The sequence below is a fragment of the Caretta caretta genome, chromosome 1, assembly GCF_965140235.1.
Source record: "Caretta caretta isolate rCarCar2 chromosome 1, rCarCar1.hap1, whole genome shotgun sequence".
NCBI classification, from domain to species: Eukaryota; Metazoa; Chordata; order Testudines; family Cheloniidae; genus Caretta; species Caretta caretta.
In genome coordinates this window covers 77830782-77851893 of record NC_134206.1, presented here as the reverse complement: position 1 = coordinate 77851893, position 21112 = coordinate 77830782, and the positions used below count along the sequence as shown (strand labels likewise).

General features: G+C 41.6%; 1 protein-coding gene across 9 annotated transcripts in view; it reads left to right on the top strand.

The window, feature by feature from the left end:
* DACH1 (dachshund family transcription factor 1) overlaps positions 1 to 21112 on the top strand; it is a 453297-nt gene that overhangs the window by 324379 nt on the left and 107806 nt on the right. For 5 of the 9 annotated variants that reach the window (XM_075128932.1, XM_048851983.2, XM_048852002.2 and 2 more), the window contains 2 exons: positions 9222 to 9357; positions 11021 to 11158. In XM_075128932.1, coding sequence (XP_074985033.1) covers positions 9222 to 9357; positions 11021 to 11158 — 274 coding nt within the window. The remainder of the gene's footprint in view (positions 1 to 9221; positions 9358 to 11020; positions 11159 to 21112) is intronic. The other 4 variants (XM_075128936.1, XM_075128945.1, XM_075128959.1 and 1 more) reach the window with 1 other exon arrangement.

The window sequence follows — 21112 nt, the reverse complement described above, 5'->3', positions numbered from 1 at the left end:
GCTGTTGGTCTGATCCAACTCCCATTTAAGTCAATAGAAGCTTTTCTGTTCATTTCAGTGAGAACGGGAGCAGGGCCTGTGATAGTTTCATTAAATTTAGTGAGATTCATACTGAGAAAGTAGGGCAATCGACTAGCTATCTGAGGTGCCTGTACACAAATGCAAGAAGCCTGGGAAACAAACAGGAGGAATTGGAAGTCCTGGCACAGTCAAGGAACTATGATGTGATTGGAATAACAGAGACTTGGTGGGGTAACTCACATGACTGGAGCACTGTAATGGATAGGTATAAACTGTTCAGCAAGGACAGGTGGGGGAAAAAGGTGGGGGATTTGTACAGTATGTAAGAGAGCAGTATTATTGCTCAGAGCTCGAGTATGAAACTGGAGAAAAGGCTGTTGAGAGTCTTTGGGTTAAGTTTAGAGGCGAGAGCAACAAGGGTGATGTCATGGTGGGCATCTGCTATAGGCCACCAGACCAGGAGGATGAGGCTTTCTTTGGACAACTAACAGAAGTTTCCAAATCACAGGCCTTGGTTCTCATGGGGGACTTCAGTCACCCTGACATCTGCTGGGAGAGCAATACAGCAGTGCACAGACAATCGAGGAAGTTTTTAGAGAGTTTTGGAGACAACTTCCTGGTGCAAGTGCTGGAGGAAACAACTAGGGGCTGTGATCCTCTTGACCTGCTGCTCACAAACAGGGAAGAAGTGGTAGGGGAAGTAGAAGTGGGTAGCAACCTGGGCAGCAGTGACCATGAGATGGTCAAGTTCAGGATCCTGACAAAAGGAAGAAAGGAGAGCAGCAGAATACGGACCCTGAACTTCAGAAAAGCAGACTTTGATTCCCTCCGGGGTCTGATGGGCAGGATCCCCTGGGAGGCTAATATGAGGGTGAAAGGAGTCCAGGAGAGCTGGCTGTATTTTAAAGAAGCCTTATTGTGGGTTCAAGTACAAACCATCCTGATGTGCAGAAAGAATAGCAAATATGGCAGGCGACCAGCTTGGCTTAACAGATAAATCTTCAGTGAGCTTAAACACAAAAGAGAAGTTGACAAGAAGTGGAAACTTGGAGAGATGACTACGGAGGAGTATAAAAATATTGCCCGAGCATGCAGGGGTGTCATCAGGAAGCCCAAAGCACAATTGGAATTGCAGCTAGCAAGGGATGTGAAGGGTAACAAGAAGGGTTTCTACAGGTATGTTAGCAACAAGAAGAAGGTGAAGAAAGAGTGGGGCCCGTACTGAATGGGGGAGGCAACCTAGTGACAGATGATGTGGAAAAAGCTGAAGTACTCAATGCTTTTTTTGCCTCGGTCTTTGCAGACAAAGTCGGATCTAAGACTGCTGCACTGGGCACGACAGTATGGGGAGGAGGTGAGCAGCCCTTAGTGGTGAAAGAACAGGTTAAGGACTATTTAGAAAAGCTGGACATGTACAAGTCCATGCGGCTGGATGCAATGCATCTAAGGGTGCTGAGGGAGTTGGCTGATGTGATTTCAGAGCCATTGGCTGTTATTTTTGAAAACGAGTGGCAATCGGGGAAGGACCCAGATGATTGGAAAAAGGCAAATGTAGTGCCCATCTTTAAAAAGGGGAAGAAGGAGAATCTGGGGAACTATTGCAGACCGGTCAGCCTCACCTTAGTCCCTGGAAAAATCATGGAGCAGGTCCTCAAGGAATCCATTTTGAAACACTTGGAGGAGAGGAAGGTGATCAGGAACAGTCAACCTGGATTCACCAAGGGCAAGTTATGCCTGACCAACCTGATTGGCTTCTATAATGACATAACTGGCTCTGTGGATATGGGGAAAGAGGTGGACATGGTATACCTTGACTTCAGCAAAGCTTTTGGTCTCTTCTCCCACAGTATTCTTGCCAGCAACTTAAAGAAGTATGTATTGGATGAATGGACTATAAGGTGGATAGAAAGCTGGCTAGATCATCAGGCTCAGTGGGTAGTGATCAATGGCTCGATGTCTAGTTGGCAGCCGGTATCAAGCAGTGTGCCCTAGCGGTCGGTCCTGGGGCTGGTTTTGTTGTTATTATTATTATTTCATTAACGATCTGTATGATGGGATGGATTGCACCCTCAGCAAGTTCATGAATGACACTAAGCTTGGGGGAGAGATAGATACACTGGAGGGTAGGGATAGGGTCTAGAGTGACCTAGACAAATTGGAGGATCGGGCCAAAAGAAATCTGATGAGGTTTAACAAAAACAATAGAATCCCTAGAAGAATCCCATGCACTGCTACAGGCTGTGTAAGGACTAACTGGCTAAGCAGCGGTTCTGCAGAAAAGAACCTGGGGATTACAGTGGATTAGAATCTGGATATGAGTCAACAGTGTATCCTTTTTGCCAAGAAGGCTAAAGGCACATTGGGCTGCATTAGTAGGAGCATTGCCAGCAGATCAAGGGAAGTGATTATTCCCCTTTATTCGGCACGGGTGAGGCCACATCTGGAGTATTGCGTCCAGTTTTGGGACCCCTAATACAGAAAGGATGTGGACGAATTGGAGAAAATCCAGCGGAGGGCAACGAAAATTATTAGAGGGCTGGAGCACATGATTTATGAGGCGAGGCTGAGGGAACTTGGGTTATTTAGTGTGCAGAAGAGAAGAGTTCAGCTGTTCTCAGTGGTGGCAGATGACAGAACAAGGAGCAATGGTCTCAAGTTGCAGTGTGGGAGGTCTAGGTTGGCTATTAGGAAAAACTATTTCACTAGGAGGGTAGGGAAGCACTGGAATGGAATCTCCATGCTTAGAGGTTTTTAAGGCCTGTCTTGACAAAGCCCTGGCTGGAATGATTTAGGTGGGGTTTGTCCTGCTTTGAGCAGTGGGTTGGACTAGATGACCTCCTGAGGTCTCTTCCAACCCTAATCTTCCTTGATTCTATGATCACTCACAGTGTGTTTGTGTGGAAGGAAAGGATAAACATGCATGGAATGCTTTGTCTCCACCTCCCGCCGGCATAGATTGGCTACACGGGAGACCTTACAGTGGTGCAGCTGCAGCAGTACCGCTGTACGATTTATTGTTAGACATAGCCTAAGTCTTTGAATGAGTGAGGCTTTAGTTAGTTGCCTAGGTGGGAGATGTTGGGGCCTGAGGTCTTTTGAAAATCTGGACTTAATTGTTAAATAATTGTTAGAGACCTATTTACATGATATAGCATGTATATTAGTGATTCTGTTAGTGGGCCCAATTCTGTGAGATTCTGCGCTCCCCCAATTCTGAGGGGGTTGTTTTATTTTATTGTTGTTTTTTTTTACCAACAATGTTCTAGGCCCTTAGGAGTCATTGGAAATTGAGAGTACTCAGCAATTGCAGGACAAGACCCCCCCCAAAAGACAGTCCTTCAAATTATAATCCCTATGGGTACTCAACCTTAGGATGTACATTTGTCCGTGAACTCCTGATTGGATATTTTAGCTGGCAATGTCTGCAGGTCACACTTGTGCGCTACACACCCTCATGCTCAGATGCAAGGATATATAGGGAGAGCAATACCCACCACCAGTCCAGTTCCTTCTCAACCACCTTCAGTTTGAGATAGTTTTATGGTGTCTGTTGTTAGCCTTATAGCTACTGCCTTATTCTGTAATTTTTTTTAGCATTTTATTTAATTTTGTTTCTTATTTATTTTAAGCAAAGGCTTATGCTTTTTGGGGGTGGTCCCCCTTTTTCTGGGCCTTTCTTTTTATCCAGGGCCTTCTTTACCCTCAGCCTTTCTCTGTCTGTGGCCTCCTTTCTTACATTGTGCCAAAGAGTCCAGGTTTCAAACCTTGTAAGACTTGCCACAGGTCTTTCTCCCTCAGCAATGGGCATTCTAGCTACCTCAGACAATCTCATGTCCCATCAAAGTGCAAGGTATGCTCCGGGTTTAAGAGAAGATCTAGGAAGCTGAGGGAAGATAGGCTGAAGCTCCTCCTGATTCAGCGTTCTGTGAGACCTGTGTGGTCCAGTACCCCTCCACTGCCGTACATTGGCCTCCGCCATTCAGACCGCTTCATTAACTTCAGCCTTCAGTAAGCAGAGAGTATGGGGCAGCTTTGGGAGTGAAGAAAACCCATTCCCTGGAGAGAGATTCCAGAAGAATGGGAAAGTCACCTGTGAGGCTAGGGAACAAGGAAACCTTGTATCGTCGTATGGGTACTGCTGAAGCCTCCATAAGGTACCCAAAAATCAGACTTCTAGTACACCCTGCACCAAGAAGTCTTCTAGTTAACTGCACTGAACAGCACCATCATTGGTACCAGAGGAGGATAACATCAGATGTAAGGACTCCTCTAGGAGCAGGGACTCTTCTAAGAAGCCTTCAATGCATGCTCTGGTATTGTCTTTCTTGGGCCACTGCCACAACAAAAGCAAGGACTATGCTTTCATATCATCTCTGGTACCATTTGAGATTCCTGTGGAGCACTTCCCAGGCTCTCCAGTACTGATCAGTTTCCTTTCCCAGGAGGATTTAGTTGCTGTTGACACTGGAATATCTCTCTTTAACAGGTACTGAGAGGGATCTTTTGCCGGCACCATCACAACCTTTGGAGCCACAGCTCCCATTCTTGCTTCTGTATCCCACTCCTTTCCCTTATAAACCACCACAGTGGACTTTCTAGAACCCATGGGATAATTATACTGACCAGTGTTACATAGTGTCCTCCTGCAAAAGGCCTCATCCAGACCAACAGCAACTGGTCCTGCAGTACCCTCCCCACCAGGAGGACCACTTGGAGGAGCAAGAGCTAGTGGTTGGGGAGAAGACACCACCATCTGACAAGTCCTCCTCCTCCCCCAATGAGGCAGTTATCCCAACCCCCACCATCTTATGCAGATGATTGCAAGGCCTTTCAAGACCTGTTAAAAAGGGAGAGGAGTCACTCCAGATTCCCTGGGAGGAGATCCAGAAAGTACAACACTCTCTTTTGAACATTCTGTCTCCCAGGGCAAGGTTGCCTTTCGCATTAATGAGGCATTACTTTCACCATCCTGCACTGAATGGAAGACACCTACAACCATCGCACCCACTTGCAAGGGGGCTGACGGAAATATTATGTACTGTCCAAGGATTTGTAATAATTTTTTCTCACAACTCCCCTCCTCCTGCCAACTTCTTGGCAGTGGATGCTGTCAATGAAAGGAATCGAGAAGCTTGCTCCAAATCAACTCTCTTGGACAAAGAGCTTGAGTGTCTTTTAGGTCATAAGATCTATATGTCACTTGTTCTTCAGTTTAGGGTTGCAAACTATCAGGTCTTCATGGCAAAGTATGATTTCACAAATTATGGAAAATGTTCACATTTTATTTATCATTTTCCCCGAGACCACAGAGAGCAGTTTCTGGCCCTCTTTGTGGAAAGCCAGATGATCTAAAAAAATATTCTACAAACTTCCCTCAGCCAGCTTACACAGCCTTGTGTTCAATGGCAACTATCATCATGCATTGAGCCTCCTGGCTGCAAGCCTCTGTCTTCCCAAGGAAGTGCAGAATATGATGGAGGATCTTCCCTTTGAGAGGCCTAAGATCTTCAGTAATAACACTGATGATTACCTCCATTCTCTTAAAGATTCCAGGGCTACTCTGTGACCTCTTGAAATTTATACCTGCCCCATGCAAGACTACACCTTCAGTGCCTCCAGGCCTGGCTCAAGACTGTTTACACTCAAAGCTAGTACAATCTTTCCAAATGGCTGACCTTAATACCTCCCACCCCCCAAGAGTTCTCAACTCCCTCAACTGGTGGAAGGATCCTTGCAAGGTTTGTGTGGCAGTCCCCTTTTAATGTCCATCCCCATCAAGGGTCATCACCATGGGTGCCTCCCTGCTGGGTTGGGGTACCCATTTCCAAGATGTTACATCCCAGGACTGGACTCCCCATGAAGGGTGCCTCCAAATCAACATTCTCAGACTCAGAGCAACCACTCTGACAAAGTGATGCTGGACAACAGAGTGGCATTATACTGCATACATTGGCAAGTGGGAGAAAGATCAATCCTTGTGCACAGAGTCAATATAGGTGTAGAACTTGTGTATAGTTCATCACATAGACATGTCAAAGGCCTATGTGCCCGGCCTGCAGAACACCATAGCAGACTCCCTGAGCACTTTCACCAAAATCATTAGAAGAAACTCAGCTTCTCAGTCTTTCAGAGCATTTGTCAGTCCTGGGGCCTTCTGGAGACAGATCTCTTTGCAACACCATCCAATGTGAAGTGCCATTGACTCTGCTCAGGGGGAGGTTATGACCACAACTCAATGGGGGATGCTCTCCTCATCCCTTGGCCTCTTACCCTCTTATACACCTACCCTCCAACGCCCTTGATCCTCAAGGCTCTGAACAAACTAAAGCAAAAGAGAGAACAACAACCATAAGTTTATGGAAGAGATGGTATGATGGGATAACATGGTTTTGGTAATTAAATATTCATGCTAAATAGGCCCAATGGCCTGTGATGGGATATTAGATAGGGTGAGATCTGAGTTACCCAGGAAAGAATTTTCTGTAGTATCTGGCTGGTGAATCTTGCCCATATGCTCAGGGTTTAGCTGATCGCCATATTTGGGGTCGGGAAGGAATTTTCCTCCAGGGCAGATTGGAAGAGGCCCTGGAGGTTTTTCGCCTTCCTCTGTAGCATGGGGCATGGGTCACTTGCTGGAGGATTCTCTGCTCCTTGAAGTCTTTAAACCACGATTTGAGGACTTCAATAGCTCAGACATAGGTGAGAGGTTTTTCACAGGAGTGGTGGGTGAAATTCTGTGGCCTGAGTTGTGTAGGAGGTCAGACTAGATGATCATAATGGTCCCTTCTGAGCTAAATATCTATGAATCTATTCTGATAGCACCATCATGACTGAAGCAAGTGTGGTTCCCCATTTTACTTCATCTCTATCTGCAGGCATATTTCACTTTCCACTGATGGTAGGTCCCCTGACACAGGAACCAGGCACCAAGACCCTCCCTGAACATCTCTTCACTGTGCCTCAAGGCTTAATTCCTTGATGGATCTCGGGCATAGAACTGGACTGTTCTCCCAAAGTTAAGACTATACTTCTGAGCATTAGAAAACCCATCAGAAGGAAAATCTACCCATAAAAGTGGGAGTGTTTCCAACCCTGGTGTACTCATCAATCTGTATCCCCCTCCAAGTCACTCCTTACAACCATGCTCAATTACCCACTTTAGTTTAATTTTAAAATGCAAGGTTTGACACTCAATTCCATTAGGTCCACCTAACTGCCAATACAGCCTTATACCTACTAGTTGAAGGGTTGTCTGTTTTCAATCACCTAGCACAGTGAGGTTCCTTAAGGGCTTATGTAACCTCTTTCCCTATGACAAGTAGCCCTACTCCTCCTTGGGACCTTAGCCTATTTCTCAGTGCCCTGAGATATCCTCCATTTGAATCCATGGGCAGCTGTTCATTCCTTCATTTGTTTTCTAAGACTACATTCCTCATAGCCATAACCTTGGCCAGAAGGGTAGAAGGGTAGAAGAGCTAGGGCCACTTGTGGCTGACTGCCTGTACACAATTTTCTACCATGTTAAAGTAGCTTATACTCCCATCCTCACTTCCTGCCTAAAGTCTGATCAGAATTCCATATCAATCAAGTCATTCAACTAGCAGTATTCTACCCTGAACCTTACTCCTCAAGAGAAGTGGCTAGTCTTCATAATCTGGCTGAGAGACGGGCTCTTACCTTCTACCTTAATAGAATGGAACCATTCCAGGCCTTTCAAATACTCTTTACCTCCTTCACAGAAAGGATGAAGGGGCATCCAATTTTTACTCAAAGGCTATCAAAATGGGTTTCATGATGTATCTCAGCTAGTTATGAAGCTTCCAGTGTGCATCCCCAACCTTGAGTGACTGCCCATTCCACAAGAACTCAATCTACCTCTTAAGGACATCACCATCACGGACATTTGTAGGGCCACCACCAGGTCATCCATTCACACATTCTCCAAGCATTACAGTGTTGTATCTGCTTCCAGGGGAGATATGACTTTCGGTGATGCTATTCTCTGAGCTGTACTGTATCTGTCTCCTTAACACCCACTTCCTAATAGAAATACTGCCTGAGAGTCTTCTAAGGTGGAACTATAACTCAAAAAAGTCTCCTAAGATGGAACTATAACTCAAAAAGAAGAAGAAGAAGAAGAAGAAGAAGAGGTTACTCATTTGTACAGTAACTGGAGTTCAAGATGTTTTGTTCCTATGGGTGCTCCACCACCCAACCTCATTCCCCTCTGATGTGAAGTCTTACTTCGACTTTATTGTTGGAAAGGAACTGGAATTGTGGCCTGCCTTCCCTCTATACCCTCACACTGGAGCATGAGCCTGTGTTCTGTGCAGGCACAGCTAACTAAAAGCTCTGATCAAGTGTGTAAGGGCATGTGCACATGCTAAGTTGGAGCACCAAAGCATCTCAGAGAACTCCAGTTACTGTACAGGTAAGTAACTTCTCCTTCTCCAGTAGCAACACCCACCTCCCTTTGTTCATTCTTTCTACACCAAAGCTGCATAAATATCGGATATTTCTGATTCTTACATTAACTTCCGGTACAGCTTTTTCACCAACACAGGCCCAGCATGTTTCAGAAAGGATTCATTCAAAAAATATTGAGTACTTATGAACACAATACATTTTCTGTGCAACTAGTTAGTATGTCAAAAGCTTTCTGCTGTAGCTGTTTTATTTAGTTAGTGCCAGATTGTGAATATTTTACTCATCCGATAGTCCCATTGAAATGAATGTGACCATTTGAGGAGTAAGGTTCTCAACACATGAGTAAGGATGTCAGAGTGTTGCCCTTATTTATTTATAAAATTATAATATCATCCACTTTCTCACGATACTGGTTACTGCAATCACAGCCAAAATAGGGTTTTTTTAAACATAACTCCATGTCATAAAAAACAAGATGCTGTTAAATATAGTCGAGGGAGTCAGTTAAAAAGCCTGACTCAATGGTTAAGTCTTTTGCTGCATTGTAGAAGTCAGGCTCTGGTGTTCTAGAGGTATGAACCTTCCTCTGAGAATCGCATGCCACAAGTCCTGGAGAGTCAAGTCAAATCAACCCCAGGAATAAACAAGAGTAACTGAGCAGAGTGGAATTAGATATTGCTCAAATAACAGGGAGATTCTGTAGAGGAAATGATATTCAATAATCAGAAGAGCTGTTGTCTTTAATGTGTTATCTTGTTTTTGTGGGGGTGTAGGAACGTGTTCCAGACAGCCCTTCTCCTGCTCCTTCCCTTGAAGAAGGTCGAAGACCTGGCAGCCATCCATCATCTCATCGAAGCAGCAGTGTGTCCAGCTCACCTGCACGGACTGAGAGCTCATCAGACAGAATCCGTAGGTCACATTCTTCTCCTTGTCACCATTTTAAATTTGATTAAGTTAAGCTATTTTTTTCTAACCAAAATACCTTAAGTCTAAGTAGATCTAGATGTACCATGTTCCGAAGTTCAGCTGCAATAGCTATCGCCCAACATTAAATTCCCCAGTTTACAGTACCATAATGTATGATGCTTCATTAATAGGTACTGATGAAAACTGCCATTATGTCATATTAAGCATAAAGATATAAGCTATGAAACAGAATTGCAGCGAGAAAGCAATTTGCTAGACTAATTTCAGAACTGAACACATACAAACTGTGACACATTTATGTATTTTACAGTTTTATTTAATTCTGCTACCCTAGTTGGACTTCTATATTAAAACTGACTTCAGAAGTGACATTTTATGGGATAGTTCAATTTAAAAAAAATAATTCTAGGTGAAATACTTTTTTTAAAAAAATCTGCACACACATTAGGGTGGGGAATGTGATACAAGTAATATTTTGACTTCAGAACTCACAAGGGATAGAATCAAATTAAACTGAAATTTCATGAATTTTTTGTGAAGATTCCATGTCTAAGATTTGTGCATCCCTGGAATCTTAGGTACTCCAATGCAGTAGCCTGGAAATTGAAGGTTTTAGACCATATTATTTTATGCATATTAAATTCAATTTATTTTACCCTGTCCACACCTTTTCATCTTTTTTTGCTAGGTTGCAGACTTTTGTACTAACAACACAGCACTGCATTTCTGAAGTTGTCAGTTGGTGAAACCAAAGGTTTTGGTCCCTTAATAAGAGGCAGTTGAGACTTTTAGCTCCTGTGTAAACATAGGGAGGCATTTTGGGATTCTAGTTAGATAAACACATTGGATGGATGTTTCAGGCTTTCTGCAGACTCAAGAAGGTAACACTATATTGGTTTAGACTTGAATAATATTGTAAAGATTATTTTCATAACCATGAGTAACAAAAACAGTTTTAAAAAATGAAATCTTAGATTGTAGGGCAACATATTACAACAATGCCTGGATTCTGTAGTAAATTCCGTAATCACAGAATAGCAGCTGAGGTCAGAAGCTCTCCATATTGTCCCTGGATCTGGGTAATAGAGTTCCTCAGCCAATGCAGACATTTTTTTTAAATTTTAAAATAAAACACCTAGGCCTGTTCCACTTGCCATACCACATCCCATTTCTAATAACTGCTTCTCCATGTGTGGTACCTGCAGGGGCAAGATGGCTGCTTGACAAATAGGGATCAAATCCAAGAAAGGAGTGGAGAGCTAATCTACAGGAGTTCCCTGAACCTCATTCTTAGGTTATTTGTTTTTGCCATTGCTTTGTGGGCTAGTTTTTCTCAGAATGTGTCAGCCTCTTGCCCAACTGGCTTTTATATGGGATTCTGGCTTTTGTGCCTCAGAAGGCTGGGTTTAAGGGGCCGGCTGAATGGAGACAATAGAAATTAGATATGGAAAGGACCTACCAGACTAGCTTCCTCTGAGTGGATTTAATATCACTAATTAAATGACATTGAGGTTATTAGTTTTCTTGTACAATTGCAACAGTATCTAAAAAAATAGCGACATGAGTAATATTGTTAACATTATTTTAATTTTGTGTATGTGTGTTAATATTGTTGTTGGTTTTATGTCTATGTGTGTATGACTAGCAGCTGTACATCAGAATGGGCTATCCATGAATCAGATGCTTATGGGTTTATCACCTAATATCCTACCTGGCCCGAAAGAAGGTGATCTGGCTGGTCATGAGGTTGGACATGAGACTAAAAGAATACATATTGAGAAAGGTAACATACATTGTATGCTCTTATGGATTTTATGTCCTTATGATATCATATATGTGTATATATATATGAATGAGACCCTCTTCTCAGTAGCTGCATGATATTTATTATTCATTATTATTATTATTGATGTTGTGGCATAAGTGAGACCCTAAATGGCTTTTCTGTCTCTTCTCCTATTTTATAGTCTAGTAAGGAGTATATTGTTGAATAATAGCTATAAAGAGAAAAACTAAATAAATATTACATAGAAGGATAGATATAAAAAGTGTAGGCCTGAACTATTTCCTCATGATCTAGGTAAATGACTGCACTATTATATGCAGTATTGTTGTAGCCATGTTGATGCCAGGCTATTAGAGAGACAAGGTGGGTAAGGTAATATCTTTTATTGGACCAAACTCTGTTGGTGAGACAAGCTTTTGAGCTCACACAGAACTCTTATACTTCTTCTACAGGGTGCTTGTATTTAGCAGTGATACTCTGAGTTAGTTTCCCAGACCTGAAGAAGAGCTCTGCACTTTTCATAATATTTTCATGAGAGATAACAATGATTTTAGATAATTGTTTCATCTGTAATCCTCCAACAAAAAACATCAGTTGCTAAAAATCATTCTCTATGTGATTGACTTTGATGAGCTGATTTTCAGAAGTGCTGAGCACCATGGATATTGGGCCATGCATTGGGAAAAAGGCAAGAGTAATACACAGCTGCAACAATACCCAACAGCATAAAATGAGACTGCTGCATATTAAGTACTTTATTGTCAATTTAATTGACTATCTGACTTCAAATGTATGAGTTAGATTAATGGTCTATTAGTGTTTCGATTAATTGTAGTATCATTTCATCATGTTGTGTGTACAAACGTGTTACATTCCATGTATACTCGAAATATTAACTGAATTCTTCAGTATTTATATTTCATATGGAATTTTTACTTAAACTACACATAAACATTGAGCAAGCTTTATAGAGCTGGAAAATGGTATCAGTGGAAGAGGAGTTAGAAATAGGAGGTGTTTCCCTTAGTAAAAAAATTCTCTGGGAAAGGTGAGTCAGAAGAAATTGGCTCTTTGGGACAGGTACAAAATGTAAGAGCCAGTCACTTTAATACAGCTGGATAGAATGCCTGGAACAGTAATAGCTGTAAGAGCTTACCTTTTCTGTCCCATGTCTGAACAGTGAGATATGAAAAGAGAATTAAAATCTGGACACTTCTATTCTGGACAGGTGGCATCTTTAATAAAATTACCCTAAAAATAATGGAAACAACATTTCTTTTATATAAACCATTAATTTTGGTTCATTACACTCACAACCTGTATTAGCTTCTTATATGCCCCACTTAGCACCTACAAATGGTATCCCTGCTGAGGAGTATGATGTGATCAAATAGTCTTTTTTAAATTTCAGTAAATGTTTCAATTTTAGCCCACTGACATCGCACATTTTCCCTGTGTAGTCAGCCTGGTAAATCTAGCAAACAGCAGCAAATATTGGGAATTGTTACCATTTGTCCTATAAAAAAATTAAAACAACAGGAACATGACTTTTGTTTCTAATGGTTCCCCAAATGTGTTTCCCCATGCGGCCACCAGTTCAGCTTGCCTATAAAATTTGTTCTTATTGAAACTGCTGAAGATTCTCTTTCTTCAACAGTCATTGTTTAGGTCAAAGCTTCTGTTTTTCCTTTTCTTTCTCTCTCTCTCTCTGTTCCAGCCTACTGAATTAATGGTAAATATTCATGGGCTATCTAGATTGATAGGGCATACTAAATTAAAAATTGTTTTCTGTCATGACCACATTTATCATATCTCTCATACCAGCTCTCTAACTTTTATACTAAACTTATCTGTATTAAAACAAGTGATTCCATTCACAGATATTTGTGGAGATGGTAATTATCGGTTAGTGTCGCTATGGCCCTGACATTCAGATCTGCAGCTTGCTGCTACCACCTCTAATCTGTCAAAATGCAATTATATATATATATATATATATATATATATATATATATATACACACACACACACACACACACACACATAGCATGGAAATACTCAGGCATTGTCTGAATCTGCCTTGTCCTTGTCACCTGACTTTAAAAAAAATCGTGAGTTTTGAACATGAGACATTAAGAATTTATGCATTACTCTGTTTTCTTCTGAGACATATTTATGTCAATCCATCAGTTGGAACTAGAATGACTTTTAATTACAGCTGTGAGAACTTGGGAAATCCCACTTGGTGAAGAAGCCTATGTTTCTTTTCTTCTTCTCCCTCCCCCAATTTTTTTAAACCAAAAAGCTCTCCAAGGTCCTGAGCTTAGGGAGAAATTAATTAAAATCAATGGGAAATTTAAACATGAGAAAAAGTTAGGGCAATGAAATCTAATAAAGACACTATTTTAAGAAGGTCCAAGAGAAGCCAGAAGGGGCCAATTATGATTGATTCAAATGATGGGCTTGGTCAAGGAGAGAGAACGTCATGTATCTTGGGCAATATATGGAGCTATTCTAGCCACTCTCTACAGTACAGTATAGCATAATAATTATAGATTTAGTGTATATGTAGCTGCATTTTGCTTGTTGTTAATAGACAGCAGAACAAACAAAGGAAGTATTTCTTCACACAATGCACAATCAACCTGTGGAACTCATTGCCAGGGGATGTTGTAAAAGCAAAAACTATATCTGGATTCAAAAAAGAATAAATTTGTTCATGGAGGATAGGTTCATCAATAGCTATTAGCCACGATAGTCAAGGATGCAACCCCATGCTCTGGGTGTCCCTAAACCTCTCACTACCAGATGCTGGGACTGGATGACAGGAGATGGATAACTTGATGATTGTCCTGTTCAATTCATTCCCCTTGAAGTATCTGGCATTGGTCACTGTCAGAAGACAGGATGATGGGCTAGATGGACTGTTGTTCTGGACCTAGTGTGGCCATTCTTATGCTCTAATTGCCCTTTCAGAATATTGTTATCCATCTGAATTACTTTATATAATTGGCTTAATTGATTCTATTGTTGTCTACTTTTAAAGTCCAGTCTCTCTTAGGGCCTGATTTTGCAAAGGGCTGACTGACCTCAACTCCCATTGAAGTCAATCTACCATTAGAATAATGGGAGTAGGGCTGGACTCCATTGGCTTAATCCATAGCCCATGAATATGAGTGGAAAGATTACCATTGGTTTCAGCGGACCATGGATCAGGCCCTAGATCAATACTTCTTGCAGCAAAAAAAGGAGAATAACCTGTTCTCCAAAAAACTATTATGTGCACCTTTAAGAAAATCTGTAAGTCTACATTTTCAGTGTCCATGCTTGCTCATCAGAGGGTAACAAATTTTCCAACTACACTGAAAATGTACTGCAAAATTGCAAATGATCCTGGGAAGGAGGTTAGCTGAAGTGTCTGACAGCAGTTATCATTAAGACAAGTTGTCTTTATTTCAGCAGCCTGTAAATTAGGAATCCTGTCGTGATGCATATTTTTTTTTTAAAAAATATTTAAATAGTATTACACAAAAAAATCAGTATTATGAAGTGGTAGAGTTGTGTGTTAGATAATGTTGTCAAGAACAGTTCAGTTCTTTTCAACTCAGTGCTAAAGCTAAGACTAGGAGCTGCTGCAAGTAATAAAAAAAGTGACCATAGGGGCACAAGAGTTGGTTCTCGATAATCCCACATATTTTGCTGAGATACTGTGGTTACTAGGACATCAGATTAGAACCTTCTTCTGTCTGCACATACTTATAATTTTAGATTGAAACCAATCTTAGGTGAAGCTTGAATGTCATTCTTACGTTTTAAATTGAATAAGTTATTTGAGGTGTTATAGAAAGGGCACTCTCCTTTTGAAAACGGTGTATGCTGTTTTCAGTTTCTGTAATGAACTGTTTACTGCCTTTACAACAAAAGCTAAACTAGCCTTTTCCGAAATTTATTTTAACTCTGGTATTAATGGAAATACACCAGAAGTTCTCAAATTTTTGTATTGGCGACCCCTTTCACACAGCAAACCTCTGAGTGCGACCCCCCCTTATAATTTAAAAACACCTTTTAAAATATATTTAACACTATTATAAATGATGGAGGCGAAGCAGGGTTTGTGGGTGGAGGCTGATAGCTTGTGACCCCTCATGTAATAACCTTGCGACCCCCTGAGGGGTCACAACCCCAGTTTGAGAACCCCTGATCTACACTAATCTCCTTTAAAATGCCATAGTACCTGCATTTGAGATATAACTCTCTGATAACCCCAATAATTTTCTCTTATTTCATACAAATATATTATATTTTATGCCCCTCGGGACATGACCAGTCCCAGATAGCCAGCCGGTACATGTCCTAGAGTTATGACTACTTAGCCTGGAAAATAAAAAAAAAAAAAATTATTTCAAAAAGCGAACACTGCAGAGTGAACAACAGAACCTAATTTAAATATTCTGATGATTTGACTAGAAATACATCTAGCATATTCACCGTTACCCTCAACCCCCAAAAGAGCAAATAAATGTTTGTTATAAAAGTTAAGGACAAAGAAACAGTTTTGGCATCACTGTGCATTCTCATTTACTGGAACCATCTCCCACCCAAGTCAGAAACCACACGCTCAAGAACATACATTACCTCTTGGCTTACATAGAATTTTAGTTAGTTATCCAAGAAAACTCTTTTTATGGAAGGAGTCTTGAACAGTTGGGATGCATTTGCATTCATAAACCTTTCACTTGTTAAATTATGCTTACACAAAAATTAATCTCTCCATTTTCATCTATGTACAGTAAGTCCTTGCTTAACGTTGTACTTATGTTCCTGAAAAATGCAACTTTAAGCAAAACGATGTTAAGTGAATCCAATTTCCCCATAAGAATTAATGTAAATGCGGGAGGTTAGGTTCCAGGAATTTTTTTTTCACCAGACAAAAAACTATATTATATATATACACACACACAGTATAAGTTTTAAACAAACAATTTAATACTGGTACACAGCAATGATGATTGTGAAGCTTGGTTGAGGTGGTGAAATCAGAGGGTGGGATATTTCCCAGGGATGCCTTACTGCTAAATGATGAACTAGCAATTGGCTGAGCCTTCAAGGGTTAACTCGTTGTTAATCTAGCCTCAAACTCTACAAGGCAGCCCGAATGGGGAGAGGGGAGACAGCATGGAAGACAGAGACAGAGTCACACACCCTGTGTGTGAGAGAGAGACGCGCATTGCTCCTTTAAGTACGCTGACCCCACTCTTAAATACACTGCCTTTTTAGGTTAATTAGCAAGCTGAGATGGCAGCTGCTGCGAGGAAGCTCCCTCTGTCCTGAGCCCTGTTGTGTCCCCCCGGCTCTATGGAAGATGGGGTAAGCAGGGTGCAGGAGCAGTGGGAAGGTGAACACCCTGACATTAGCCCCCTCTTTCCCTCCCTGCACAGCAAGCAGGAGGCTCTGGAGAGCAGCTCCAAGGCAGAGGACAGGAGCAACACATGGCAGTGGGGGGAGGGACAGCTGAGCTGCGGGCAGTTGATAGCCTGCTGGGCAGCTGCAGCACAGGGAATTTAGGGGAACGGGGAGCTGATGGGGGGCTGCTGGTCCACCCTGGTTCCAAGCCCCCACCAGCTAGCTGCAAGAGGCTGCTCTTCCTGCAAGCAGTGGACAAAGCAGGCGGCTGCCAAACAGCATTACAAGGGAGCATTGCACAACTTTAAATGAGCATGTTCCCTAGTTGATTAGCAACAAAACAACTGGGAAGACTTTAAGTGAGGAGTCACTGTTTATGCACACATTTTGTATGTGTGTGTATGTCCTATTACATACTCCATATTTACGTGATGTGGAAGCAACCAAGACATGAACATAACTTTAAACACTGTGACAAAGTTCCTCCACTACGTTGGTGGGTCCTGCAGTTATTCGCAGATTTTGCTTGCCTCAGAGATTCACAGTATCCCTCAGTTTGGCCACTTTCGTGGCTCAAATCTGCCCTTCACTCAGATAACCTCATCACTGGCCAGCATGGGGAAAAAAGAGTAAGAACAATTCCCACAGTTTCTGCTGATCCACCATGTGGTTTGGGGACCAGTTAAGAGACCTTCCCCTCTGGTGGAAGCTCCTGTATTGGGTCAGGAGTTGGGAGGTTTGGGGGGAACCCAGGCCCACCCTCTACCCCGGGTTCCAGCCCAGGGCCTTGTGGACTGCAGCTGTCTAGAGTGCCTTCTGGAACAGCTGCGTGACAGCTACAATTCCCTGGCCTCCTCCCAACACCTTCTTTGTCTTTGCCACAGGACCTTCCTCCTGATGTCTGTTAACACTTGTACTCCTCAGTCCTCCAGCACCACGTCCTCTTGCTCCCAGCTCCTTACGCGCACCCCTCACTGGAGTGACACTCACTGGAGCGACACTGGAGTGACAGCCTTTTTAAACCAGGTGTCCTGATTAGCCTTAATTAATTCTAGCAGCTTCCCAATTGGCTACAGGTGTCCTAATTAGCCTGCCTGCCTTAATTAGTTCTAGAAAGTTCCTGAGTGTTCTGGAATAGTCCCTGTTATCTTACCAGGGAAAAGGGACCTGCTTAACCTGGAACTAATGTATCTACCTTCGACCACTCTCTTGTAGCCATCTGACCTGACCCTGTCACAATACCTAGATATTGTATTTGTAACTTTTTTCTTTCCTCCCTTATTCTCATTCTATTTTCTCTTGCTACTACCAATTCCCACGGGTCCCTTGGCTGGGAATGGCAAACTGTGGCCACTGGGAGCTGCAAGCAGCCATACCTGCGGATGCTCAGGTAAACAAAGCATCTTGCGGCCTGCCAGGGGCTTACCCTGAACAAGCTGTGAACCAAGTTTGGGAATCCCTCTTCTTTAGCTTAAATAACTCTTCACCCTCCCTCATGTTTACCCCCTCATGGATTTATAGAGAGTAATCATATCCTCTCTCAATCTTCAATTTACTAAACAAGCCTAGGTCTTCCATTCTCCATCATAAGATAGGCCCGCCTTTCTCCTGATCATCTTAGTAGCTCTTCTCTGCACCTGTTCCAGTTGGAATCAATATGGGCAACTGGAATTGTGCACAATATTCCAAATGAGGTCTTACCAGTGCCTTATACAGTGGCATTTATACTTCTATAACTCTCCTGGAAATGTGTCACCTGATACAATTTAGGATCACATTTGCTTTTTTCACAGCTGCACCACATTGGTGGCTTACAGTCATCCTGTGATCAACCCGCTCACCCTGGTCTCTCTCTTTTTCTGTCGCTTCTAACTAATGAGTCCCCAGATTTTCCCAGAAATTCTTATTATTAGACTTTCAGTGCATGACCTTGCATTTGTCCTATTTAATTTCATCCATTTCTGTCACTCCGGTCTTCAAGACCATCCATATTTTCCTGTATAATATGCTGGTCCTTCTCTGTATTGACAATGCCTCCCAACTTTGCATCATCAGCAAATTTCATTACCAAACTGCTAATTTTTGTGCTAAGGTAATTAATAAAAATACTGGATAAGATTGGTCCCAAGATCAAACTTGAGGAATTCCCCTAGTAACCTCCCTCCAGTCCGATAATTCACTTTTCAGCACAACCTGTTGCCTTCTCCCCTTTAGCCAATTCCTTATCCACCTTACAATTCTTATACCAATCTCCAGTTTCTCTAATCTACAAAAGTCTTTTCTGAAAAAAATAATTTGAAGTTTGCTTTACTTTGGAATCAAATGAGGGGTTTTTTTAATGGGGATTTACTTGAATGGATTGCTATACAGATGCAGAAAGTGGAACTGCAGAATTTATTCTAGATGATATTTTATATCATGGCACCATCTTGCTACTTATTGGCCATTTGAACCGTCTGTGTTCCAAGAGCATGGTAGGAAGGAACATTGTAAGGGATCAAAATCAGTGAAACAATGACAGTTCACATTAGCTGAGGATCTGTCCCATAATCTTGCATATTAGCAGGGAGAAAAGATCTGATATTTATGGCGCTCTAGCAGTGAGGACCTTAACTCTAGCTTTAAATAAAATAAGAAAATAATAAATTTATAAATGTGCATCTACATTTGTTTGGTGAGCTAAAATGGAGTGAATCAGACATATTCTGCCTTATGCTGCAACAAAACTGAAATGGCACATCAGTTTACTGTAGGAAATCTTTAATCTCCTGAGTCTCCTTTGCCTTGTGTCTCCATTTACAGTAGCCATATTTGCTTCTAAAGTGGCTAGAACTTACAGACAAGATTTTTAGAATTCACTAGTAATTTTGGAAGCCTCTGTTTCTTGGTGCCCAACTTGAAACAACTTACAGGAGCTTGATTTTTAAAAAATGCTGAGCACCCACAAAAATCAAGTTCCTTTAAGGTTTCTCAATTTGGGAACTCAAAAACAGAGGCACCCCAAATCACTAGTCGCTTTTGAAAATCTTGGCCTTAGTATTGCAAGCTTTCCACAGCTCAGTCCATTCTTGCAGATAGAGTAGATGGTTTGAATGCTACTTTATTTACTTTGTATTTTTTCTTTCTCCTCTTCTGAGTCCTACTAGTAGAATACCCTACTTCTTCCTCCCGTTCCAACATCTCTACATGTTCTTCATTCTCAGAGAAATAGTGTGACTCTTCACGTTCAGGGTCACTACTATCACAATATGTTGTTTTCTAGCAGTATGTCATATCACTATCTCACAATGTGTTTCCATAGGTATGTGGGTTTTTTCCCCCCTTATTTGGAGTTTCCCTTATTTCCCTTATTTGGAGTTTCTAGAGTGAACCACCAATGTCATGCCTAGCAGAGGCAATTATGACTTGTCCCTCAGCTACTTCCTCTTACTTGTTACTTTTGTTGAAATGGCTTTTGTACTTTGCAGGTGCATCTAGTACTGTTGCTAATCTCACAGCTTTCTCCCTTCTGATATGTATAGAATTTGGATTAATATTAGGCAATATTAGTTTGACTAAAATAAGGATTGCCCTGAACATTTGCCCATCCTTCTAACCAAACCAAACCAGACCAAACCAAACCTTTCTTCAGGTTTGAAAAGTTTGGTTAAAGATCCAAAGGAAGGAGACGGGAAAGATTCCTCCCTGAGTTCTGCTTCTACCATCTCCCAACTCGTGTATAACCTTAGTCGCCTTTCTTTTCAGAGATCAGACATCTCTGTAAATCTCTCCGATCAGCTGATTGATTTCTGTGTAAATAAAATCTCTTGAGTTCTATAGCACATGATGTATTCTGGGGAACATAGCCCCAGAATAGGCTAGATTTAATTAAACAGTTGAGCCTTCTGCAGCGCATGTCAGAAATGGCAGATCTCCAGATGGGGCAAGAGAAACTCTGGACTCTGCCCAGAGGAAGATGGAAGGGAGTTGTGCAGATAAGGAGAGAGTTGGGAGTAAGTGAGGGGACCTCCAGAGATTCAGATAAACTTTTGATAGTCATCTGAATTTAGAAATTCTTAACCGAGCCAAACCAGAGTTTCACCCATTTCTTTCTGGAAACACTAGTCTCTTCATTTTCAGTGACTAAGCCTGGTTCATTCCCTACTGCAGAATTATCAAATATTTATCTATTCTTGCCTTATCTTGGATATAATAAAGCAACGATATAGTAAATGGGGAACTAAAATTAAAATATTTAATATGCTCAATGACCTTTAGCCTCAGAGTTCTCTGATCTCTCTGCATGATCTCAAATATAATATGTAGTAAATTACCATCCATCTAAATGTGAATTTTGATCTCGACTCTCCCTATCTGGGCTAATGTAGCACAATATAAAAAATAAAAGAAATAAGAAGCAGCAAAAAGTCTGAATTATTGTCTACATTTACTGTCATCTACATTCCCCCACATCCACTTTCCCTATCTCTAATGAAATACGAATCCAAACTTAAAGAAAATATAAAAGTCTCCATATTAGTCTCTGGAGTAGTCTCAGTTATTCAAACA